Genomic DNA, 26671 nt, shown 5'->3' on the forward strand with positions numbered 1-26671 from the left:
CACCTCAATTTTGTGAAAGGTTCACAGGCAACAAATCTAAAAAATTCAAATCAAAGCCAATTGCCCAGTTTGATACCAAGGAAATGCTGCATTCTCAGGTGTGCCATCTTTGCCTTCACAAGCGAATGTAAAAAGGTCTTGTGGTACTGTTTTTCAGAACTGGTGAGTTTATCCTTGTGTCCTGGCTCTGACTAATCTCTCAATAGCATAAAACACATGATCACAATGCTGTATGTGGAAGCTTGCTATGCAAAATTGGTTGTCATTTCCAATGTTACAAGAGTCATTAAAGAATGGTACTTTTGTGGTAAAATGTTTTCCCTACGGACATGAAGGAATTACATAAACATAAGGATGCCTTTTTCTTCTTATCATCAATTCTTTGTTATAAAATCTCACTTGTCTGAGATAGCTGAAAACTAATTTTTGGAGACAAAACACCAAAATGGATTTCTCCCTTCTGGAGAAGTGTCATTTCTAAACGTCTGAAAAAAAGCAGCAAACAGTAAAAATGAGGGCTAAGTATCAAAATGCTTATGAAAATATTTTATCCTACGCAAAACTCACCTGACAGAACCCGAACTGAGAACTGGGTGAGCAGGCAAATGGTGACTAAATGCAATGTGATAGCAGACCTAGTGACACCTTGTATATTTATGCTAATGGTAAAGAGTAAGCTGATAGGGTGTTACTGGCTGGAATGAATTATTCTGGTTATTTTTGTAAAACGGTGCATCTGGATAGTCTTCACACATTATTAGATACTGTGGTTATACTGGAACAAGTTAACCAGAGACGTCTTTAGTTTTGAAGTGCATGACTTCAAAACCGAACCCAGAACTTTCCAATACAAGTGCCTTCAGCCTGTAATATCCTATCATTTTAGGGTCTTCAGGAGGAGGCTGTGCTGACATTTGAGCCTGAAGATGGATATAAATACTTCAGAATCACAGAATCCCTACAGTTCAGGTGGAGGCCATTCGGTCCATCAAGTCTGCACTGACCTTCCAAAGAGCATCCCACACAGACCCACACCCCCAAACCTATCAATGTAACCCTGGACTTGCAATGGCTAATCCAACTAGGCTGCGTATCTTTGGAATGTAGGAGGGAAAAAAAAAGTATCCAGTGGAAACCCACGCAGACAGGAGGAGAACATGCAAACTCCGCACAGTCACCCAAGGCTGGTACCAAACCCAGGTCCCTGGCACTATGAGGTAGCAGTGCTAACCACTATGCCACCATGCTGCCCATCATAGAGGGTGGGGATCACGTGCAGCCTTCTCTTCCAGTTAGTTGTCCATTACCACTGAGGATTACATGCAGTACTACAGAGCTTTAGTCTGATCCACTAACTGTGGGGTCATTTGCCTTGTCAGATGCTGCTTTTACTTTTTATCATGTATGTTTCTTCATCAGAGTGCTCCTCAGTTTTAGGTATTCCATTGTTTCTTGCGGCATTTTCACCTGTAATCCTTATTGGATTATTATTGATCCCCTGCCTCGAATGGTTGAGTGAGATGAGTGACAGGCCGAGAGGTTAAAGCTTGGGATTGAAAACCCAGTTGACTGCTGCTTATGGCCCACAGCAGTTCGCAAAAACCCAGATTTGCACTGTGAACTTTGTTCTGAATTGTTCTTATTTTGCAAAGTGACAGTGCCATGCAACGCAATGAGGCAACACAACGCTCAATGTGAACATAGACTTCTTCTCCTCAAGACTTCGCATGGTTATCCTATCAATAATATCAGGACAAATACATCTATGGAAGTTGGTACAGATGAATTCAAATGGTGGGATTTTTTTTAAAACTATTTGTTACTTCCCAGTTTGCCAGATAGGTCCTTCAGGATTCAGCCAGTTCAGTGAGCAGCAGAGCTATTTAGTTACTTCAGGTGATGGGCAATGAAGATCCCCACCCAAAGTATATTCTGTGGCCCTGCAACTCTCAGTGCTTCAACCTTCAGTACTTGCAAATAGTATTCAACATGGAGGTGCACTAATTTAATCAATTGATGGAAGACAGTAAGTGGTGTTTATCAGATTTTCTTGATGTGGAGGTGCCAGTTTTGGACTGGGGTGGACAACGTCAAAAAAAAAAAATCACACGACACCAGGTTATAGTCCAACAGGTTTATTTGAAAACACAAGCTTTCAGAGTGCCACTCCTTCTTCAGGCATCAGTGATAGAGGTGGCATTAGACAGAATTTATAAGCAAAAGATCAAAAGGGTCATAGAACTGTTGCGGCATTGAACAAATCTAAGATGGCTGTTAAATCTTTAATCAGTTAGAAAGGATTAACATGCAAATTCTCAAATTTCTTTCAAGTCACTGCCCCAAGGTAACTAAAAGTTTTATCAATTCCCTCAGTATACAACAGGTGAATCCCGGGTCAGACAATGCATTTTATGTGTGAGACCTTGCTTAGGATCTGGCTGTGTATCAACTTGGAATCAGACCAGTTTATTTCCAAAGCAGGAATTTATAAAATGCCACATTGACTATCTACAAATTGCGTGCTTTTTGAACTAACTGAAATGCACCTGCAATTACAAATTCACCCCATGGTGGGGGGGCAGGTGTAGGTGTGTGCGCGCTTGAGAGATATGCAGTACGACATGAACCCAAGGTCGCATTTGAGGCCATCCGCATGGGTACCAAACTTGGCTATCAGCTTCCGTTCGATGGCTTTGCATCGGTCGCCTTGGAGGACCTTTACCCGAAGATCCGAGGCCAAATGTCCTTAACTGCTGAAGTGTTCCCCCATTAGGAGGGGGCAACCCTGTCTAGCGATTGTGGTGCAGTGTCCATTCATCCGTTGTCGTAGTGTCTGCATGGTTTTGCCAATATACCATACCATGGGGCATCCTTGCCTACAGCGAATGAGATAGGCAACATTGGCCAAGTCACACGAGTATCTGCCGTGCATGTGGTGGGTGGTGTATCCATGTCGATGATCTGACATGTCTTGCAAAGGTTGCCATGACACACTTGTACGGTGCTGTGATTGATGTTGCCCCAAGGCAGGGTGGTTTGCTGCAAATAATAGTCTGTTTACGGTTTGGCAGTTGTTTGAAGGCGAGAAGTGCAGGCATAAGGAAGATCTTGGCGAGGTGCTCATTGTCAATGCATTGAAGGATGCGAAAAACACGGCGCTCCCGGGAAGTAGCGGAAGACGAAGGGTACCCTATCAGTCGTATCCCATGTCTGTCTTCTGGGGAGGTCATTACGGTTTTCCGCTGTGGCCCATCAGAACTGGTGATCGATGAGCTGAGCACCGTGCCCCGTTATTATGAAGGTGTCCTTCAGCACCATCAGGAGTCTGTCGCATTCCTCTTCACCTGAACAGACCAAGTGTTTGTGTAGGGCTTGTCCATAGGGGATGGCTTTTTTAAAAATACGTTTAGGGTGGAAGCTAGAGAAGTGCAGCATCATGAGGTTTTCCATGGGCTTACGGTAGAGTGAGGTATTGAGGTGTCCGTCCTTGATGGAGTGCGTGTCCAAGAACGAGGCTGATTCTAAAGAGTAGTCCATGGTACATCTGATGGTGGGATTAAGCTTGTTGGTATCACTACGTAGTTGTTTCAGTGATTCTCACCATGAGCCCGAAAGAAGAAAATGTCGTCAATGTATCTGGTGTATGGCGCTGGTCGGAGGTCCTGTGCAGCAAAGAAGTCGTGTCCGAACTTGTGAGTGAAAATGTTAGCATATTGAGGAGCAAATCTGGTCCCCATGGCTGTTCTGTGTGTCTGGACGAAGAACTGGTTGTCAAGGACAAAGCAGATGATTTGTAGGGTGGTATCTGAAAATTGGTCGTATTGAGTACTGTGGCTGTTGCAGCGATGCCATCATCTTGCAGGATGCTGGTATAGAAGGCCGAAACGTCCATTGTGATGAGGAATGTTCCTGATACAATTGGTCCGTGGGCGCTAAGTTCCTCTAAGAAATCCGTGGCGTTGTGACAGAAGCTGGCGGTTCCCTGTAATGGGTTTCAAGTTGCCCTCGACATTGCCAGAGAGGTTCTCACACAGGGTCCCATTGCCTGATACAATGGGACATGCAGGTGTGTTGGCTTTGTGTATCTTCGGAAGGCAGAAGTTCCCTATGCGAGAAGTATGTGGGATTAGAGTGCGTAGGGTACTCCGAAGGATTGGATCAAAAGTCTTGATCAGTCTGTTGAGTTCACAGATCTGTTCTTTGGTCAGATCAGCAGGTAGTTGTCTGTAGTGTTCCTGGTTGTACAGTTGTCTGTATACTTCCTTGCAGTATTCTGTTCTGTTCTGTATGACGATGGCTCCTCCTTTGCTGATTTGATGACCACGTTGCAATTGGTCTTGAGAGCATAGGTGGCCTTACATTGTGCTTGGGTGATGTCCTGTGCTATCTTTAGAAGGCGGCTGATGAGTTTGGCATTTACACATTCCCCGATGGTTTGAGCATACCTATCAAGCCCAGGACAACGGCCCTCCAGAAGGGTCCAAATTCAACTTCTTTGGCTGCTCCACCACTGATCTCTGTCGACTGTTCTGGTTCATTGGTTGTCTCATTGGGCTTGCTGCTGACATCTTGGAAGAATTCCCACAGTCTGATGAATTCCTCTATGTCTGCCACAAGACCAATGGGATCCATTATGGTGGTGGGGCAGAAATTGAGCCCTTGGCTGAGGACTTGGATCTCATCCAGTTAAAGAGTGTGGTCAGATAAGTTTACGATGGATTTTCCCATGGTGATACCATTTTCAACTGTGGTACCAGGGGAGGCTTGGCTACTGCTGGTGGTGATGCCAAGTTTCTCTAGTTTCTTGTTCTTGGTGTGCATGTTGGCGGTGTAGTTCCATTGCCAAATCTGCTTGGTAGTGTCTCGTAACTGTACTGCTGTATCTTGAGTGCAAGCTGAGAATATGGACTCCATCTCGATTTCAAGGTTATAGCACCTGCTGTAAAGTTGGTGTACAAGATGATTGAGGAATTTGCGAGAGGTGCAATGGCAAAGTCTCTCAGCGTAATCAGTGTTGTAGGTCGACTTGAGTGGTTTCATGATCTGTAGTCCTTCTGGGATCTTCCCTGCTTTTATGCATTTCTGAAGAAACTTGATGTCTGTGTTGAAATGGACAATCTTCTCGTAGATCCTCTCCACTTTGAGCCGGCGGTTGGTGGTGTCGATGTGGAGGTGCCGGTGTTGGACTGGGGTGGACAAGGTCAGAAATCACGACACCAGGTTATAGTCCATCAGGTTTGTCTGAATACACAAGCTTTTGGAGTCTCACTCCTTCTTTAGGTGATTAAAGATTTAACAGCCATCTTAGGTTTGTTCAACACCGCATCAATTCGATGACCCTTTGATCTTTTCCTTATTAATTCTATGTCTGATGCCACCTCCCTCACAGAAATTCTTGCCCATTTTTCTCCTGATAGTCCTTCATCAGAATGGGTCAGTAGACTCAAAACGTTAACTCTATTTGTCTCTCCACAGATGTTGCCAGACCTGCTGAGTTTCTATTAGAGACAAATGCTGAATTGACAGCATGATCAATTTTGAACCTGTCTAGAAACTTCTGGCAAGCGATGTCCAGATTATTAACTTTAATCAAAGAACTACAAATATCTTCTGGTTTGAGTAACCGTTGCCACAAGTCTTGCTGCTGTAATACTGGAACAAGAGTCACAGTTCTGGGTGAAACACCAATGTATCACATTTCAACTGAATTATAATTTTTCTTAAGTGGCCTAATTATGGTGGCTTGGTGGTTAGCACTGTGGCCTCACAGCACCAGGGACTGGTTCAATTTCAGACTCGGGCGACTGTCTGCGTGGAGTTTGCACATTCTCCCCGTGTCAGCATGCATTTCCTCTGGGTGCTCTGGTTTCCTCCCACAGTCCAAAAATGTGCAGATTAGGTGGATTGGCCATGCTAAATTGCCCATAGGTTAGGTGGATTCGTCTTGGGAAATGTAGAGTTACAGGGGTAAGGTAGGGGGATGAGTATGGGCGGGACGCTCTTCGCAAAGTCGGTATGGACTTCTTAGGCTCAATGGTCTGTTTCCACACTGTATGAATTCTATGACTTTATTTATATTTGGCACAAAATAAAACACTACTCGAAATTAGATTCCAAAAAATTGGCAAAAATTCATGACAGTCTCAAACATTAGTTTACTTACATGCACATAAAGATCATCAAGTTCTATCAAGTTGTTTTGTAGTAGTATCGCAGCTACCCGATAAAGTGAAGATGGTGTTTCTCCATTTGGTTCCTTAAAGTTAAGAAGTAGCTTGATTAGGCACAAAACGTTTGCCTGCTCACACATTTCCATGCTTCGCTGAACCACAATGTTTTATCTAATATTTTCTTTCTATCAACACAATCAAATTCAGTAAAAGCTAAGTATTTACAACCACTATTTATTTTGTCTATAACAAAACTCAAGAGATCTTAAAATTCCACATTCACCAAGTTCAAACATCAACAAAAACATTATTTTAAAATGAAGGAATTGTAAACTGCAGTATCATATTCTTGTGGAACATGGCAGATGACTATTTTTGGTTAGATTCACTTTTTTTGATATGCACAAGATGAATAAATAAAAAATAACTGTACCATAAATCAGGTAGCATCATGTGTTATTAAACCCATGGTTTAAATTTTAAGTAATACATTTAAAGCTTTTTTTTAAAAAAGTAAACTAATTTAAGAAACAAACAAGAAAATAGGAATAACTTGCAGCATCACAGCCAATTTAAGGCAGATAACTGCGCAACTAATGACATCATAAACTATTAAATTCTGGTGATATTATATATTGTACTTGTAAAGGGCAAGATCTATTTCAAACAATGAGAACTGTGCTGAATAATTTAACAAATCAGAAAATTCAGGTAACATAACCTTTTAACTAGACAAGTTTATATTGTTGAATGCAGGTACTTACCTCAGTTTTGAGAGGCTGTCTTCTCAACACCTTTTCCCACAGTCTAGAACTAAAAGGCATCAGCTGAGCAGTTCTACAGTGCAGGAGGGAGGTGAGAGAATATACCATCAAAACAATAAGTACCTCCAGTCAACATCAGTCAAGTTTTTCAAAACTTAAATGGCCATAAAATACAAAAATGAACCATGCACAACAAACCAGTTCAAGTTGAAGTGCTCACAGACAATGCCCACTATCAGTACAAAGTTAATCACTTCAACACCAACTCTCGCGAGTCAACAACTAGCTTAAATTTCTACATATCATGATTACAGAACAAATGCAATTGCATTAAAAATGAATTTTTTTTTCTACATTACCTGATAAAATTTAAATTTGAATCCCAAGATATGACAAAGAGTTTGCAGTTCACACATGCACATGTAGGATTCTATCAAAGGTACAAAAAAGTCATCGTGTTCTGGCCTACATTCGTAAACTTCTAGGATAATATCCAAAACTCTATTTGGATCCAGATTAAAGCAACCTTAAAAGCAAACAGGGAAATCACATTCAATCACTAGAAGTTTTGTAATACTGCCATATATTGGTATCAAGTTAATCTTATTTCGAATTCAACATGCTGATAATCAAAGCAATTTTAGTTTCTCTTAAACAGAACCTGCGAGGTTTTGAAAACAGCAGCAAAGTTGAAAACCAAAGTCTTTTCTTGCTGTTAGACAGATACATTATTTGCAACGCTCGAAATACTTTATCAACAGAGCAAAAATCTTGGCCTTAAAAGGTACAGCATCACATGAGAATGATCATTTATCGTCATTACGGTCATAACACAAGAGCTATACCTGATGATAAAACAGGCTTTTAATTCATATTTTTTTAAACAATTTTGCAGCATTGTTTAGCAACAAAACAAGCAATTACATAATATATTTCACAGTTGGCCTTCTATGGGCTTATATGATCTCATGGGCCTGTATATGGTCCCAATCAACGGTCCTCATTGATTAGCCAAATACCCAAAACATGGGAACAAAGACAAGCGCAATCCATACAGCAGAAATGTCACTTGCATTAACTCAAATAAACCACTAATTGTGACAACATTGAAGAATCTATTTCTTTCAGTTGTGCTACTTTACCGATAAGTGATTTGATGTTTTCTAATATTAAGTCACTTGTGAGGTTTCCAGATAAGTCTTGGCCCAGTTCAGTAAAAAGCTTTCCATAACCTTCGTTTTCTTCTCGTAACAAATTAAACTTCTGCTGCTTATAACTAAGAATGAAAACATGAATAATTTTTGTGAAATTTCATACATTACATATTGCATTTTCCTATAACTTACAGTTCTACCCAGATTTATGAATGCACATAAATTCCTATCAAGTTGAAGGTCTGAAGATTTTTACTGATTAATCTCTAGAACCAGTTGTTGAATGATATGTATAAACTACCTTTTCCTTTTCTATACATGACAGAGGAAAATGTTGAAGCTTCAACTTCATTGTAACAGTGAGCCAAATCAAAAACAGAGTCGATGGTCATAAACTAGTTATACAATTTGATGCACTGCAACAGGCTGCTTTAAGTGCCATGTTAAGATAAGTATTAAACTGTAACAATTAGTACCAATCATAACGAAGCTCAAGTGGTTAAGCAAATACCAATCGTGTCCTTTATCTAGCAGTCAAAGATGCATTTTCAAGCACTATGAATATTGAATTTAACAAACCCATTATGATTCTCTGATAATCCAAAATTTTGGGCAATTCAAGATATTACGTATGGGTTTTTTGGCCAATTTTTCTTTCCCTACATGAATTCCTGTAGTAAGACAGTTGGATGGGCACTATTTGGTCCAAGGAACTGATGACTGACAGACCTCATACTTAAACAATGAATGATGCTGGAACACTATTCGGTCTCATTTCTCATCTTGTGTTTCAAATTTATACAATCATCATTTGTTTACATCCATCACAACAAACTATGTATGATTGAAGAACCTTAATAAACAAGTATAAACAGTGTTAATTGGCACCCATGCTCCAGAAAGGTTTCTCCTAGCTTGATTTCAGTTGGTTTTTTCTTAAAATTAAATTTAGACTTAATTTTTATATTTATTCTATTTTGCTTTTAGCCAACTATCTCCGTAAGTTTCAAACTCTGAACAATCAAATGTTGATTTCTTCTTGCCCCTTCAATCCTTAAGTGACATCCTTCTTAGTCACTGGTACTAGTGAACTGATTTTTTTTAAAAATAATAAACACTTCTTACAGCACTACAAACAGAATGTTATGTAAATTTCTATTTCTCGCATATTAGGTACTTCAACGAATTGTCATTTGGCTGTGCTGGCAAATTTTCAGTTAAATTGTTTACTATTGAGGAGCCACAGGGCCACTATGCATCTCATGACTGCACTGTTGAAACAGAATCCAGGAGCAGCAAGGCAAAAGGTTATACAGGGTCAAGACAAACACACATGAAGGATTCAAAGGGAGAGGCAGTAAAAACAATTGTAGATTTGTGCCTGAGACAACAATGAGAAAATAGGGATAGAGGCCAGTGGTGGCCAAAACCAAATGGAGTTTTAAGATCAGATTTGTTGGGTGTGAGAGTGTGAGCATAAGAGAGGAAGGAGGGTACAAATAACATTATGGAAATGGGAAGCATCTGCAAAGTTTGGGATAAGAGATTCATGGGATAGATACAGATCAGTAGAATGGGTAGGAGGAGAAAAAAAAGGGAAAGTGGGGTGTAACTAACTTAATGAGGCTAATAAATGTGTAATAAGAAAGGACATATGTAGCATGAGTATAATGAATGTTTAAAAGAAGACAGAGATTGGAGAAAGGAGGAATAAAATGCCCCATTGCGGATGGAGGGTGGTGGGAGCTACACAACAGAAGTGTCAGGATATCAATAAAAATGTCACTGAACGTTTACCTTATCCACTGGACCCAAGAACAGAAAGACAGCAGACGTATGCAGGAAGAGCAAACAATATGAAATGGAGCAAGAGGAATGGGTCAGGGAATCAATAAGTTATACTCAGAATTCTGATCAGAAACAGAAATATGGCCCAGGGCCCACTTTAACATTTCTACTGCTACATCAGCCTAGATCAGATTACATGCCATAGGGTAACTAATTGAATCCAGGAACCCCACTATTATACGTGTAATCTGAATGTAAATTAATGAGCAAATTCTGAACCAATCAGTTGCTGACCCAGCATGAACAGTCATGTCCATTTGTAACTGTCTTGTCATTAGACAGTTGGTAGGCATGCTTAGAATGTAAATATAAAGTTGAAATTTCAACAATTTAATTTATGAGTGAGAAAGCGTAAATGTACTGGCTGAAAAATGCAACACCATGATCTACAGCTGGTATCAACTCTTCAGTGCAATGATCATTCATTCAACCACTAACTTGTTTTAAATGCTTAAGTTTGAAATGACGAATATTCAAGTTCAGGGTGGGATACTTGTACAAAAGTATTCAAATAATTATGCAAGTTGGATATGATAACTGAAGTACCTCTTCGCAAATTTAAGTCTGACCGTGACTTGAAAATTTCTAAAATAAGACACGGGGAAATGTGGAAGTTCAGGTGTCTGCTGAAATTTTAATCCTCATGCACCGTTCACCTGAAATTCTTGCACGAATGCATACAGAGCAGTCTGAAAATTGAGACTCTACGTTGCAGTAACAGGGCAGTTCAACAGCTGATTTAAAAGTGCTAATTCAACATTGTTAACAATCAACATCCCCTTATTTTAGGTTGTCCCATTAAAAGGACTGACCAGTCGCAAATTGAACGTCTACTCGAGACATGCTGAAGATTTATTGAAGAAATTTTCATGGTACATTAAGGCTGAAATTAATAACTTTTCTTACTGAAGAAGTACTTCAAATAGAAAGTTCAACTGACAAATTTATTTATTTGAATACTTCTGGAGAAATACCCCTCACAGGATTGATACATCATGAGATGAAACTCAAACCCCCTGAAAATTGTGACAGGAATGTGTGTTAATACAGTCACAATTTACATTCCTCAAATCACATAGGGAAAAATAAATAAATAATGGCAACTCACAATAGTTTGGTTTTGATTTTGACAGATTTCTGGTTGAACTGCTGTGACTGCTTTACAAGTCCAAGAGATTCTAATGTCTCTGGATCAAGTCGTTCCTTCAGAACCGTATCAGAAACCAAATACTGCAAAGAACATTGGAGCAAATTATTATTCTGGTACTTCAACTATCTGTGCACGTTTGCTGCATATAGTACCACTTCGGAACTGGTTACTTCAAACAGTTTATTGCCACAGTGCAACTAACATTGCAAATACAAGTTTTAAAAAAAAAGTTTCATTACATATAACAGCGTGTGAATACAAATGAGAATTATTGCTTAAGCACAGGTACATGACAAAAGCTAAAAAAAAAATTCAGGGAGCAAGAGAAAAGATTTTCTTCCCCTTGTCCCCACATATACTTTCACTACTGCTGACCATCAGTTTAACAGAAACTAATTCTATCCCGACTCTAACTATGAGTTTGCCATCCATATCACACAAATGGGTCATGTGGGATATGAAGTTTAGAATCCTAGTGTGGAAGGAGCAGACAAACGTCGTGTATCAGATTGAGAAAAACGGTCAGAACACACTGTAAAGTTCTTTATCTGAATGCATGCAACATTTGTAATAAGATGAAAGAATTGTTACCACAAATATAAATACAGCATGATGTGACAGCTATGACAGAGAACATGATTGCAATGTGATTACATCTGGGACATGAATATTCAAGATATTTGACATTTTGCAAGGACAGGAAGAAAGGAAAACGAATTGTGGTAGCATGAGGATGGAATCAATCCAATGACGAAAAAATGATTTTGGTTTAGATGGTCAAAATGTAAATGCAGTTTGGGTGGAAAGAAGAGATAGCCAAGAAAAACAGTTATTCATGGGAATGGTTTATAGGCACTTTGACATGAATTGCGCTGTAGCATGAAACAATGGATGATCGCAAAAAAAAACACACTGGAAACAACCTTGAAGATTTTAATCTTGACATAAGTTGAAGAGATCCAAATGTCAAATGGTTTTCTGGAGGAGCATATTCAAATAGTTATTTGGTAGTACAAAACTTTAGTAATGTTGAATAAAGAAATGTTGTCAGATTTTCTACAGCTGCATGTGCCACAGATCGGCCTTCACAGCAAACTTGTAAGTAGATATGATTCACTTCTTCACTGCGAAACTTGATGCTGAGACAGGGTGCATCAAAACCATCCTGGAGGATAATGCTTACCTCTGAATAGATCATTCCTTGAGTAATATCCAGCAACTCATTTAAGGTCACATCCATACCTCACCTATTATCTGCCACAATGTAGCTCTAATTGGACTAAGTTAATGGCACAAGACATGGTCATCAATACACAGAAGACAATATTTTACAATTTACACCTTCAGACTTTGACACAATTTTTAAATACCTTACTAAAACCCCTCTTACCATTTTATAATCTTTTGTAGTCAGTATTTCAAATTTATCCTCGTCGATAAAGTTTCACTTCCACACTCTTTAAAGCTTTGTATGCAGTTTTTATTGCAAGTGTGCAAACTGCATCATTTGCAACCTAATCACTCAAATTCAAATTTATCACCTCTACACTTTTGTATATCACCTCTTTATAAAATATCACTCTTCCCTTTATTACTGTTATCTACCTGCACTCTTACTTGCATGTGAAACTCCATATTTTTATGTTCAGCAACTTTTCCTTGTATGAACTTCCCTTGAATATTTTTCATTCCAAAGGCATTAGTTACATTAGTCTCCCTAAAACAGATGCTTTGAAATAGGAACACAATTTCACATATTCTGCTACTAACCAATTTCTAACATAACACTGTATCACCTAATTCAAAGAACAGCATCATAAAACCTATGGCCGCATAAAGTGATTTCTGTATCTATTTCAGTAAAATACAACCTCTACACTGATAAGTGTTCTTCGGAGAGCTCTCCCTCTTCCAGTCTGTTTGCTTAAACAAAAGCAGAGTTTTGAGTACAGTGTTACTTCACTAATAATTTTTTGAATGAACTGCATCTTTATCAACAACACTTCTAGTTAAATGCAAGTTTTCTGCAAAGAATCAGTTTGCACTGTTCACGATAGTGTTGGTTTCTGTAAAGTGGCCTTCTCTCCAAATTAAAGTGGAATTTTGCATTGCAAATTGTAATCAGGAACAAGTACAAAGCATTCATAGAGCAATTTCACCCTCTAGTGGACTCTTACCATCGCAGTTAATTGTAATTATTTAACAAATAATTGACAAAAGGCTTTGCAGATGCCTTCTGGCCCAACACCGTCACAAAGTGCAAACGCCATTGGTCAAATGACTGCTTCCGCCCCTGTCCTCAATTACTCTGACAACGTAACCTTCAATTATCAGTTAAATTTTCTATTCCTTTGACTTCCTTAACTTGTTGGTGCTAAGAATCAGCAACAGGTGCACTGCACACCACCACATCATAACCAACTTTAGTCAATCAGGATTCAAATAGTTGGCTTAATTTCAATAATTTTGAAACACCTAACCCTTGGCAGAAACAATGCACCTTGAAATCCACATCTAGCATGGAGTTTACAGTGATGCCAAATGTCCTTTTCAGCAATTACAAGCCATATTGCAAGTAAATGAATCATGCTTATTAATTATTTGGATACCATTGGGTACCAGTGATTTATATTCTAAAATATGGCAGACATCATGTGACAAGTCTGCATGCAATAATAAATCCATCGGCAACACTAAAACATCCAAAGAAAACAATCATTACTTATATTTTAAAGCACTCACCAAACATGCTAAAACCAGTTGAGTAAAATGATCTCTTTTACTTTTCTCTTCCATACAACTTGTTTCAATATCTGAAATTAACATTTTCTGTCATTAATCTTCTGAATTCTCAAGACAATTGCAAGAAGTTAACAAAAATTAACTGCTGCAAAGAACATTTGTAATTCTCACCAAGAACACAGAAAACATCAGCCAGGATGGATGACATATCATCTCGAAGTTCCTGCAAAAAATAAGGAAAACCAACCCATTAAGACCAACACTGGTTCATCCATGCAGAAGTCATTATTTTTCTGGGGATGAGGGAGAAGGGGAAGGTCAGTTTATCAAAGCTCTTTTTTTAAAATTAGCATATTTATAAATCGTAGTGTGGCAATTTATGAAGTGAAAAGCAAGAAATATTATGATACAACGTAACACTGATTATATCTCTCTCCTTGGCAACCACATGAGGTTTAATATGACAGCTCATAAACTTTGTCTCAGGTTTGATGCTGCGATGAACTTTCAACCAAACAACCGTAGCTAAACCACCAATTTTGACCTTTGCCCCTGCCTCAGCTCATCTGATGCCAAAATCTTAATTCATTCTTTATTATTTCTGTTTACCATCTTTCCAATGATCACCTCACCGACATCCATACACAACCCCCAAAACTCTACTGTTCGTGTCCTTGCATTAAGGATGGCAGAATGGCTTTTTTTCTGTGCTGTAGACCTCTATGCCTCTTGTAGAGCACTGATAATGTCCCAACAGGGAAGGCCTTGCTTCAAATCGCACCTGATCCAGTGGCGCATAATAACAACTGTGAACATGTTGACTAGAAAATATCTATCCCAAGGAACTCCTGCAGCAATTTCCTGGAACTGAGGTGACTGACTGCCAAACATAACATCCATTAACCAGTTTTGGCTTGAACTAGCAGGAAGATTTCCCCCGACTGCCATCTATCCCAATCTTCCTAAGTCTCATTTGATGCCACACCGAGTAAAATGCAGCTTTTATGTCATGGGCAGTCACTATCATTTCACAGCCAGTTTTTACTGCTGATGCAATAACATGGATTTTTGGGCTCTGCAATTATAATTAAAACAAAACTCAGGGCAAATAAATTTGCAATCAAAAAACTGATGTAATTTTGGATAAAATGCTTGGTTTTTGTTTTGAACACCAAATCTGAAGAAAACAACAAAGGGCTTGCATCATACAATTAATCAAAGATGATTATTAAATACTGAAACATATTTAACTTTGGATCTTTTGATGCTGAGTGTCACTAAGTCATTGATGCAAGTCTTATCTCAGCACAAAAGTAAGGCTCCCTAATGAAGGGGAAAACTCTATGGGTCAGTAGCTGGCAGCATAACTGTGTGCTCACTTGGAAAGTTCTTCTTCACATGTGACAACTTTGGAAGTTCTGTTATTGAAATAAGGGAAAAAAAAAACCCTACAGTCATATCAAACAATTGAATTGAAATTGTTGCCTTTGAAATTTTGCACTTTACAATGGGTGCGCTCATGTAAACACAGCATTTAAGAGATTGTATGGCATTGACTGTGTGTTGTGCTTAACTGGTATTAACTGAGAGAAGAGAAATAAGTAAAAATGAGATTTTTACAAATCTAAATTCAAGACCCAAACCAGGAAGCTTCCACAAAACTGCTTTTGGTAAGCACAGGCAAGAACAGCTCTTTTGAGGAGCCAACATGTTAATCACAAATATAAGTTTGGTACTATCTTCTGGTTTTCAGTATGTGCCCTTCTTGAGCAATATCAATAATCTTCTGCAAGATTTAAATGTAAGTTTATGTGAAGAATATAGCAAGGGTGTGCTCAATTGCTGCAAATGCAAAAACATTTTCAGCAGTGAATCACTTACCATTACATCACTGAGCGCACTGGCAGCTTGTTCTTGTTTTAGATTGCCCTTTATAACATGCCACGCCAACTCGTATAAAACTTGTTGAATATCTGTTTTCCAAATAAATTAAACCCATGTTAGTAAAGGGGCATTAAAACTGCATTACAAAGTTGTTGGAAACTGAGGAAATCAAAAAAATGAGATTGTGAGCAGCAAAAAAAAATTAGAACTATTTACTGAAAAGCTACACCAAATTTCAATGATTAAAGAAACTTGATCCCTTTTGAACAAACAGAGGAATCTTACATTTATGAAATATGTCTCCAGAGAGTGTAGTCTTTTTTTAAAATCGTAGCTGCAGTGTATATTCTCTATTGGAAGTCCTGCAATAAGCCACGCATAAATCTCACTGGCAGCTGTCAGACTCATGAGAAGGACAATGTCAGAAGGTACATGTGAACACCATCCTCTCCACTTCACACATTATCCTGTTATGAACATACACTTGCCATTCCTTGAGGAAGGCTCTTGTTGCTCAGTAGTAGTGTCCCTACCTCTGGACTTGGACACTGGGGTTCATGTCCCACCTGCTCCAGAAGTGTATAACAACATTGCTGAACGGGATGATGAGGAAATATTTGCAATCATTGTTCTTTCACTATTACTGGGTCAAAATCCTTGAGTCCCTTACTTGACAGCATTGTGAGAATGCCATCAATACGCAGAATTGCAATGTTTCAAAACAGCTCCAAACCACTACTAAGTCAAGACCAGATTAGGGGTGGAAAACAAATGCTGCCGTCAGTGACAACAATATCCTAAGAATCAATGAAAAAGAAAGAAAAATTAACCAGGTTTATTAGAAATTCAAGAATTTGTAAATCAAGAAGACATGATTAAAAGTATTGAAACACCTTGGGACAGATGATTTGGGGTTTGAAGTTCTGTGCAGAGTCGACCAGAATTCAGAAGACTTTATATCAATTTTGCTTCAGAAATATCTAATAATATGGGCCAAATTTGGGTGTCGTATTAAGGGGGGAGGGGCTTGAATGAAAGAAGTCTTTGAACTTGCAAACATCATCAAGGAAATCAACAATCCTCCACAACATTCTATATTTAATATTGTAAGTAAAATTGCCAGTTTCCCATACTACAACAGTGACAACATTTCAAAAATATTTCATTGGCTGTCAAGTACTTTTGGACATTTCAAAGTTGCAACAAATGATAAATAAAATGAAAGTCTTGCTTTTGTATTAATATACATATACACACACCTACTTAGGAACTACGTGAAGGGAGTGAAAGAAATGGGCTTTTTTAATCTTTATCAAATCAGGAAAATTTCCATGTCATTTCTTAGAATTGTGTTCACCAGGATGTGAACTGCAACCCACCTTGTCATTACTGAAATCAGAAGTTTAATGTGTGCTCTGAGCAACATTTTTCTGGAAATGAACTGACTTTGGAGGATATAAGCTCAAACTTCTAAGAAATAAGAAATGGAATTTATTACTGGAATTACCAAATGAAAACTTCGCTTTGAGGGGACTCAAGGCTATGAAAATGGTTGCTGAGCAACCCGCTCCAATGTCAGAAGTCTATTTTGCAGCCTTAGCAGTCGGAACAGAAAAACGATGCCGAGAAGCTGCAGTCTACTTCCCAAAATAACGTTTCCTAGAATTTCCTCTGAAAGATTTTCCAAACATGATTATTTTTGTCTATCTAGTTAAATCTGGACTGTGCCCAATTCTTAGGGTCTCAGATTCAGGTTGATTGGAATCAGTACTGCACATTTATTACCAATCACAATATCAGAAATTCATCATTAACAGGACAACTCTGTAGATGTGACAAGTTATCACATTATCTTTTGTTTCCAGACCTTGGGCCCAATGGAGACTTTTTTTCCTTTTGCCTTTTTATAAAAAAAAAACTCATCTCTGCAGAGATAGTAGGAATTGCAGATGCTGGAGAATCTGAGATAACAAGACGTAGAGCTGGATGAACACAGCAGGCCAAGCAGCATCAGAGGAGCAGGAAGGCTGACGTTTCGGGCCTAGACCCTTCTTCAGAAAGTTCTACGCCTTGTTATCTCATCTCTGCAGAGACATGTCTTGTTTTTGTTATACAAGTGTCTATGCAAATGGGATTAGAGAGATACAGTTTTGACTCCAGATCATAGCTCAGGTGTTAACCAGAGTTCACCACTTGGTTTATGAAAAGGTTTTGTTCGTAATAAACAGATTGTTTTTGAGCTCATTCAGGAGCCCAGTGGTCATTTCGTTTATTTTTGATAATAGCACCAGAAAGAACCTGAGCATTTGCCAACTGGATAAATTGTGCAACTGGAGGAGTGATGGGACTCTTGATTATTAGTACATTCCTTCCGTCACCCGTTGTTACATAGCGTCCTCACAAAATCTGACTTGTTTTCTGAAAAATCTCGACTTTAGTAAAGCATTCATTCCCATAGGAAAACCAATATCAAATCTAAAGTAAAAACTCAATTTTGGCTCGCTCAGGACGTCTTGTCCAGATATAAAAAACTTAAAACATTATACCTGGAAACTCCAAGTTGAAATATAGTTCTAACTGTACTTGGAATTATTACAATTCCCAAAGGGGCAAATCAACAGTTAAAATTTAAAAATATAAAACACACATGAAATCTTCTACAGGATTGTTAGACTGTCCAGGTTCTATCTAGTGGCAGAGGCTGGTTGGTGTAACTGGTCTCACAGGGGTCCCTGCAATAATAGACATTGCCACAAGATGGAATCCTAGGACCTCATTTCAATTTGAGGGAAGCTCGGACCCAGGAGTTGAGCAAACAGTGATGGGCAGAACAGATCGGGAGTTTAAAGTTAAGAATGTGACCACGAAATTAGTGCAGAACACGAAGTGAGTCTAGGAAAGTTGAGGCCAAATCAGGACATAATAGGAGAAAGCGTCTAAAACATAGATAGTGCAGTACTAAACACTTATCTGTATTGGTAATGGACACTAAAGAAGTAAGCAAGTTATGTCAAAGTGAAAAAAAGTGATATACAATGACAACAAGAAATGTTTCCAAAAAATGAGTAATACAGAAGTGAAAAAAAGCTAAACAGGGCAACGCCAAGAGGACAATCCTGTACTCTTTTGGAAACTGAAGACAGAGCCCTCAAAGAATAAAGGAAATTGAAGGTGACAAAGCTTTCAAAGAATAGAAAGATAGCAGGAAAGAACTCAAGCAGAGAGTGATGAGGGGTAAAAGGAGCTAGGAAACATCTTTGGCAAACAGGATTGAGGAAAATCTCAAGGTGTCTTATACATATACAATGACCGAAAGGGTAACAAGAGAAAGGGTTAGGACCACCCAAAGGACAGAAGAGGGACTTTATGCATGGGGCAGGAGGAAGTGGTTGAGGTCCTTAATAAATACATGACATCACAGGTAGGTGGTGGGGTATGTTGATATTCTGGGGCATAATATTCTGTCAATATTAAAAAAGTGGTTGTGTTGGGCATTTTGAAAAGCATTCAGGTAGACAAGTCCCCAGGACTTGATGGGATCTATCCCAGAATGCTGAGGGAGGCAGGTGAGGAAATTGCTGGGGCCTTATCCAAAATCTTGACCCTTTTTCGTTCCTGGGACCTCTCCCAAGGACTGGAGAATCGCCAACGTTGTTCCTTCATTTTAGAAGGGCAAGAGGGATAATCCCGGAAATTACAGACCAGCGAGCCTTGCATCAGTGGTAGGGAAATTATTCGAGGACATTCTTAGGGATAGGATTTACTCATGTTTGAAAAATTATGGACTTATTAGTGATAGGCAGCATGGCTTTGTGCGGGGAAGTCATGTCTCACAAACTTGATTCAGTTTTCTGAGAAAGTGACAAAAATGATTCATGAGGGCAGGTCAGTACATGTTGTCTATGTGGACTTATATTAAGTCCTTTGATAAGATCACACACACACACACACGCATCATTTGGAGGAGAATATAGGTGGCTTGATTAGTAAGTTTGCAGACGATACAAAGTTTTGAGGAACTTCAGATGGTGAGGAGCATTGCCAGAGGATACAGCAGGATATACATAGACTGGAGACTTGAGCAGGGAAATGGCAGATGGAGGTGATGCATTTTGAAAGTTCTATTGGCGGAGTGAAGTACATAGTAAATAGCAGACCCTTAGCAGAATCAATATACACAAGTCTCTTATGCGTACAGGTCAACAGTTCCCTCAAAGTGACAACACAAGTGGATAAGGTGGTCAAGAAGGTATATGGTATGCTTGTTTTCATCGGTCAGGGCAGACAGTATAAAAACTGGCAGGTCATGTTGCAGCTGTAAAGAACTTCAGATAGGCCACATTCGGAATAGACTGTCACACGACCAAAAGGACATGGAGGTTTTGGAGAGGCTACAGAAATGGCTTACCACAACACTGCCTAGTGTAGAGGAAATTTGCTATGAGGAGAGATTGGACAAACTTGGTTTGTTCTCACACAAACGTCGACTTTTACATTTTTTGCAAATCCTCATGTTCTATGCTTCTTCTCTTAATGTTATTCATGGTCTTCCTTTGCTGAATTCTAAACTGCTCCCAGTCCTCAGGCATGCTACTTTTCCAACTAACTTCACGTAACCCCTCTTTCAAACTAACACTGTGGGCGGCATGGTGCCTTAGTGGTTAGCACTGTTGCCTCACAGTGCCAGAAGACCCACGTTCGATTCCACCCTCAGGCGACAGCCTGTGTGGAGTTTGCAAGTTCTCCTCGTATCTGCATGGGTTTCCACCGGGTGCTCTGGTTTCCTAGCACAGTCCAAAAATGTGCAAGTTAGCTCTCTGTGAAGTAATCCAGTCCCCAAGTAAGTCCAAAAGTAAGTCAGGTCAGCCTGTTAATGAAGCTAATTATCTGAATATATATTCACACTCTAGAGAATCTTACCTTTAAATGTTACATCATTGTAGCCTCGATTTTCAGAAAGACTGCGACATAACTGTACACTGTAAAATAAAACAGTTGTCAGTAATTTTAAAAGAACTGGCCAACAGTCAAAAACTGTACAAATCAAGTCCATGCACTTCTAAACACAATACCATTATGATCTAACAAAAAGTATATTCTCGTTTCTTGTTATTCGTTCATGGGATGTCAACATCGCTGGCTGGGCCACCGTTCACTGTACGCAGCTTATTGCCCTTGAAAAGGTGATAGCAAACTGTCTTATTAAAATACTGTAGTCGTTGGGTGGAGGAACACATACAGTCCTGTTCGGAAGGGTGTTCCAGATTTTGATGCACTGACAGTGAAACAACAGCAATCTCATTCCAAATCAGGGTAGGGTGTGACTGGAGGGCAGCTTGCAGTGGTGGTGCTCCCATGCATCTGCTGCCTTCCTAAAATTACAATATTACGACTCCTTACTTTACATAAATTGCTCCATGAGCTGTGTTCCTATTCATAAATATCTGTAAGGCCAAACTGAAACCACAACTAATTCATTGCTTGCATTCATAATTTGATGAGTATTTCTAAGAGAATGCACAACCAAATCTCACAGAACAGCCTGATGAACTGCCTGTCCAGTAACTAATTGTGAAAACATTCTTCAGTTACACATCATGTTAACTACCCACTGTCAATAAAATGAGAAAGTGAGTCCTCTATGCTCCAAAACAAGGGAAACACATCTCAATTTGATATTACTATGATATTCAGTTCTCAACCTTTTACTAACAACTACACAGGTGCAGAATCATATTTAAATCTTCAATATCGAAATAACTGCCATCAGGAAATTCCTTATTTTTGACATCACCAGAAATTTTCAAAATGACAAAGACACTGGGCTCAAATGCAAGGAAAGACTATGGAATCTGAAGTGATGAAAACCAAAGATTTTTAACCAGAAAGAAATCTTCAAGCTTTTTTTTTTCAGGAAAAAACATGTGCTACATCACTTTTATCCTATAATTTTCTGAGAAATTCAAATGCATAAAGTCAAAAAGGCAATGGAATATTAGGATGTCTGACTCTGTTCTCACTCATGGGAAATACCGCAAGGAAAAACCAAAAGCTGACGAGACATCCAGTTACAATCCAAGAACATGATGAAATATGACTGTAAAAAGTAAGTGCAATGCAACTCTAAATACTGATGAAATAAAAAATAACTTTAAACACAAAATTACAGACTACAGAGCAACGACTGTGAAGTAGTTTAGCTTCGAGAGTTTGATTTTTCAAACATGCTAAAAGCAGGTTAAAAGAAGCTGACTAGCAAGTCAATGGTTCTGATGAAATCATCTGGCAGTTACAAGTTTACATTCAAAGAAACAAGTTGAGAAGAAACAAGCTAGAATTGAGACAACATGTACACTTGTCCACAGTGTACGCATCAGCTGGTTACACAGGGATGATTTTCACATAAGGCAGGGAGTGACTGCAGGTTTTACAAAAGACAAATTGCTCAGATAGTGTAATATAGAAGGTCGGAGATGTTCAAAGAATCAAAGTTTCCTGCACAAAAAGAGGCTACTTAGTCCATTTTTTCTGTGCAAGCCAAAAGATAAGCCACCCAAGCCTACTCCCACTTTCCAGCCTCACAATAAAATCGAGACCTGGGGATGCTGGAAAACTGAAACAAAAATAGAAACTGTTGGAGATACAAAGTCCTGGCCAAATCTGTGGAGATAAAACACAAACAACATTCCGGGTCAAATGGGTTGAGCATTTCAGGCAGTGAGTTTCAGATCTCTCCCACCTTCTGGGTGCAAAACTGTTTCCTCACCTCTCCTCTGATCATTCTACCAATCACAGTGAGCCTATGCTGCCGAGTCACTGACATTATTTCATTCACTTTGGGCTGTGGGTATCACCAAATAGGCTAGCAGATATTGTCTGTTCTTTGTGCCCTTGAAAAGGTGGCACTGGTGAGCTTCCTTCTTGAATTGCTGCAGTCCATGTGCCACAGGTAGACTACAATGCCGTCAGAGAGAATTCAAAAGATTTTGAATCAACAATACTGAAGTAATGGCAATGTATTTCCAAGTCAGGGTGGTAAGTGGCTTACAGGAGTGCTTGCAAGTGGTGATGTTCCACTTGCCTGGATAATAGTGCTGTTCCAATAGCACTCAAGCTTGACACCAACCAGGACAAAGCAGCCCATTTGATTGGCACTACATCCACAGACATCCATTCCCTCCACTACAGGCACTAAGTCGCAGTAGTGTGTACCATCTAGAAGACGCACTGCAGAAATTTGCCAAAGAACCCGAGCACCTTTCAAACCCATGACCACTTACATGTAGAAGGACAAGGGCAACAAACACATGTTTGTCCATACCTACTAGGCAAGTGGGGAGCATCACAGTCCTGACTTGTGCCTGGTAGATATGGACAGGCTTTAGGGAGTCAGGAAGCAAGTCACTTGCTGCAGTATCCTTAGCCTATTCCAAGCCAAGGAATTTCCTAATGACAGTTATCACAATGTCTAAGATGTAAATATGATGATCCATCCCTACAGTTGTTACAGAAAGGTCGAGAATTGATTATCATTGTAAAATCAATTTGAGATGCATTTTCTTTGCTGCAGAGCGTAGAGGACCTACTTTTCCATTTTAGTGAGGGGGGTGTAATTAACATGATGTGTTACAGAAGAATGATTTCACAAATGGTTACCGAACTGAGGCAGTTCTTGGAGTAAAAAGGCCCTTCCCATTCACTCAAACCAGCCCTTCATTATTTTGTATATCACAATTAACCTCTGCTCCAAAGAGAACAATTGCAGCTTCTTCAATTTCGCTTCATAGCTGCATTTAGACATTACTGACAGCATCTTCATAACTCTTCTCGGTACCCTTTCGTTCTGCAGTTACACGATTAGAACTGTGCACAATACTCGAGATGTGGCCAAATCAATGTTTTCTACAAATCTGCAATAACTTCCCTTCCTGCTCTGATATTCTGCATCTCAGCTAATCAAGAAAAATATTCCATATGCTTTCTTGATCACCTTCTCAACTTGCCCCGTTATCTTCAGTGAACAATCCATGGGGAGGGCTGTACAGTGGTGATGGCACTGGATTGGTCAAATAGGCTAATGTTCTGGGGACACGTGTACAAATCCTAACACGACAGAATTCACTACGAAACATCTGGAATTAAAAAAGCTTGCCCAGTGGCAACCATGTAACCCTTATCGATCGTCGTAAAAACTCATTTGGTTTTGGGAAGGAAGTCAGCCATCCTGACCTGGCCTACTATGACTACAGACCCACAACAACGTGTTTGATTCTCCACTCCCCTATAAAATGGTACAGGAAATTACACAGTTGCAACAAACTACTCCAAAAGACTAAAACAAAGAAATTAAAATGGATGGACCATCCAGCATCAACCAAGGAAAGAGAAAAGACAAAGGCAAACACATCCCTGTTGACTCTGCAAGTCCTCCTTGCCAACATCTGGAGGGTTATGCAGAAATTGGGAGCACTGTCCCATGCACATATCAAGCAATAGCCTGAGACAGTCAACCTCAAGAAATCATACCAGAAAATGCTCCAGCTATCACCATCCCAGACTACATCCTGTCCCCCTGGCAGGACAGACCCACCAGAGGTGATGGCAATGTGGTATACCATAGGGAAGCAGTTGCCCTGATAGGAATCAATATTGATTCCTGACTCCATGAAGTCTCATGGCATCAGGTCAAACAAGGACAAGAAAACCTCCTGCTGGTTTTCACTTATCAAACTTCCTTCCTGATGAGTCAGTACAGCATGCTGAACATCACTTGGAGGAAGCTCACAGACTGGCTATGGCACAGATTATACTCTGTGTGGGGAACTACAATGCCCATCACAAGAGCAGCTCAGTAACATCACTACTGACTGAACTAGTCAAGTGCTACAGTACATAACTGTTCGACTGGATCAGTGGTAGGTGGTGAGCGAACCAAGGGCAATTCATCCAATTGACTTTATACTCACCAATCTACATGTCACGGATGTGCTGCTCAGTCACGACAATATCAGTTAGACTGATCACCCCACAGTCCATTTGGAGTCAAAGTTATTTCACTAATTCAGCACCTGCAGAATTGCATTCAACTACCATAGCCTTTGCAGCATTCAATGCCTTAAGTTGTTTCTTGATACCATGTGGAGTGAACTAAATTTGCTGAGAACTGGCATCTGCAATGTGCAATCTCTGGAGGAAGCCAAGACAGATCATCCACTTGACACCTCCAGCTGAAGGTTACTGCAAATGCTTCAGGTCTATTTTTGCACTCATGTGCTGGGCTGTCCCATCATTGTGAATGGGGACACACATGGAGCCTCCTTCTCCACTGAGTTCTTTAATCATTCACTAAAGGCCATGAAAGTTTCAAGTTATATTTTTCCCAAATTCTTTGTAAGACTGTTGCGAAACATTACATCCTGCTTGATTGCTGTCGCAAGTATAAATCAATAAAATAATACAAAGTTAGAGAATATAGCCAGAATTTCTTTTCAGAAAAGTAATTAGCATAAAGTATATTACCAATGGCTTATCCTCCATTCATAATTGGATTTATTGCTACCAGTAGATAAAAAAGCTCCAGCAAATAGTGTGCCACATATTTGTCCAAAATTAGTAAAGTAAGGGTCAAAGATTTTTCTGCAACATGGTTGATTTCACCATTTAGCCTTCTGCCTATACTGTTAAAAACATCCCTCTGTCCAATAGTTACACAATGAGCACTGTCACATGATGACTAGTGTACCAAAATAACAAGAATTATGCTTTTGCATTTTACTAGTTAGCTTGACATTAACTTGACATTTGTGTCGTGCAAATAAGTAAAAATTGTCTTGACCACACTTAAGAAACATAAACCTTTTCATGTCCCAACAGTTGTTTCTAAAACCTTACTTAGCATTAAAATCAAACTAATTGGATGTGGTTGCTTGAAATGCCCTTACACTCTTTCTTGAATAAAGGTGTCACATTTGCCATCTCCAAAATTCCATCTGCTCCTTATTCTCATTGGTAACACTATGCCAATCAATATTTGGACTGTTCAAATTTGCCAATGTCAGCACTCCACAGTTATAGGGTCATAGTCATACAGTTCTTGTGGAGGTCATGTTGCAGCTTTACAGGACATTGGTTAGGCCACTATTGGAATACTGCGTGCAATTCTGGTCTCCTTGCTATACGAACCATGTTGTGAAATTTGAAAGGGTTCAAAAAGATTTACAAGGATGTTGCCAGGTTTGGAGGGTTTGAGCCACATGGAGAGGCTGAAAAGGCTGTGGCTATTTTCCCTGGAGTGTCAAAGGCTGAGGGGTAACCTTATAGAGATTTATGAAATCATGAGGGGCATGGATAGGGCAAATAGACAAGGTCTTCTCCTCCGGGTGGGGGAGCCCAAAATTAGAGGGCGTGGATTTAAGGAGAGAGGGGAAAGATTTAAAAGGGACCTAAGGGGCAACTTCTTCACACAGAGGGTGGTGCATGTTTGGAATGAGCTGCCAAAGGAAGTGGCAGAGGCTGGTACAACATTTAAAAGGCACCTGGATGAATATCTGAATAGGAAACGTTCAGAGGGATATGGGCCAAATGGTAACAAATGGGGCTAGAATTATTTAGGATGTTTGGTCAGCATGGACGAGTTCGACCGAAGGGTCTGTTTCCGTGCTATACATCCCTCGGACTCTATCTCTAATTTTCCAACAGATATATTCCTCCATCTCTCTCTCTCAAGGCAGAGGGAATATCCCCATTGTTGTGCACGTACCCTTTTCGACCTGAACCGTCTTCAAGAAATTCCTTCCTGGTCCCTTTTTCCAATGTCTTGCCTCATCAATGCTGTTGTACCATTAACAGAACCCAAATTCCCTCCCCTTCTTTGCTGAACATTTCATATCCCTAAATAATGAGCAGTGCTTCACTATATTTTATATTTCTGATATTGTCACCACATCTCCACGAAGGTTA

The 26671-nt window shown here is 39.5% G+C and overlaps 1 protein-coding gene across 1 annotated transcript in view; it reads right to left on the reverse strand.

Annotated features, from left to right (window-relative positions):
- Nucleotides 1–26671, reverse strand: part of LOC109919538 (THO complex subunit 2-like) — a 62202-nt gene that overhangs the window by 23085 nt on the left and 12446 nt on the right. Inside the window, exons 2-9 of the mRNA XM_048605295.1 lie at nucleotides 20633–20728; nucleotides 15710–15801; nucleotides 14000–14051; nucleotides 13829–13899; nucleotides 11045–11166; nucleotides 8077–8210; nucleotides 7294–7460; nucleotides 6164–6256 (exon numbers count right to left, since the gene is read on the reverse strand). Of these exons, the coding sequence (XP_048461252.1) occupies nucleotides 6164–6256; nucleotides 7294–7460; nucleotides 8077–8210; nucleotides 11045–11166; nucleotides 13829–13899; nucleotides 14000–14051; nucleotides 15710–15801; nucleotides 20633–20728 (827 nt within the window). The remainder of the gene's footprint in view (nucleotides 1–6163; nucleotides 6257–7293; nucleotides 7461–8076; nucleotides 8211–11044; nucleotides 11167–13828; nucleotides 13900–13999; nucleotides 14052–15709; nucleotides 15802–20632; nucleotides 20729–26671) is intronic.

This window comes from Rhincodon typus, chromosome 14, assembly GCF_021869965.1.
Source record: "Rhincodon typus isolate 14 chromosome 14, sRhiTyp1.1, whole genome shotgun sequence".
Taxonomy (NCBI): domain Eukaryota; kingdom Metazoa; phylum Chordata; class Chondrichthyes; order Orectolobiformes; family Rhincodontidae; genus Rhincodon; species Rhincodon typus.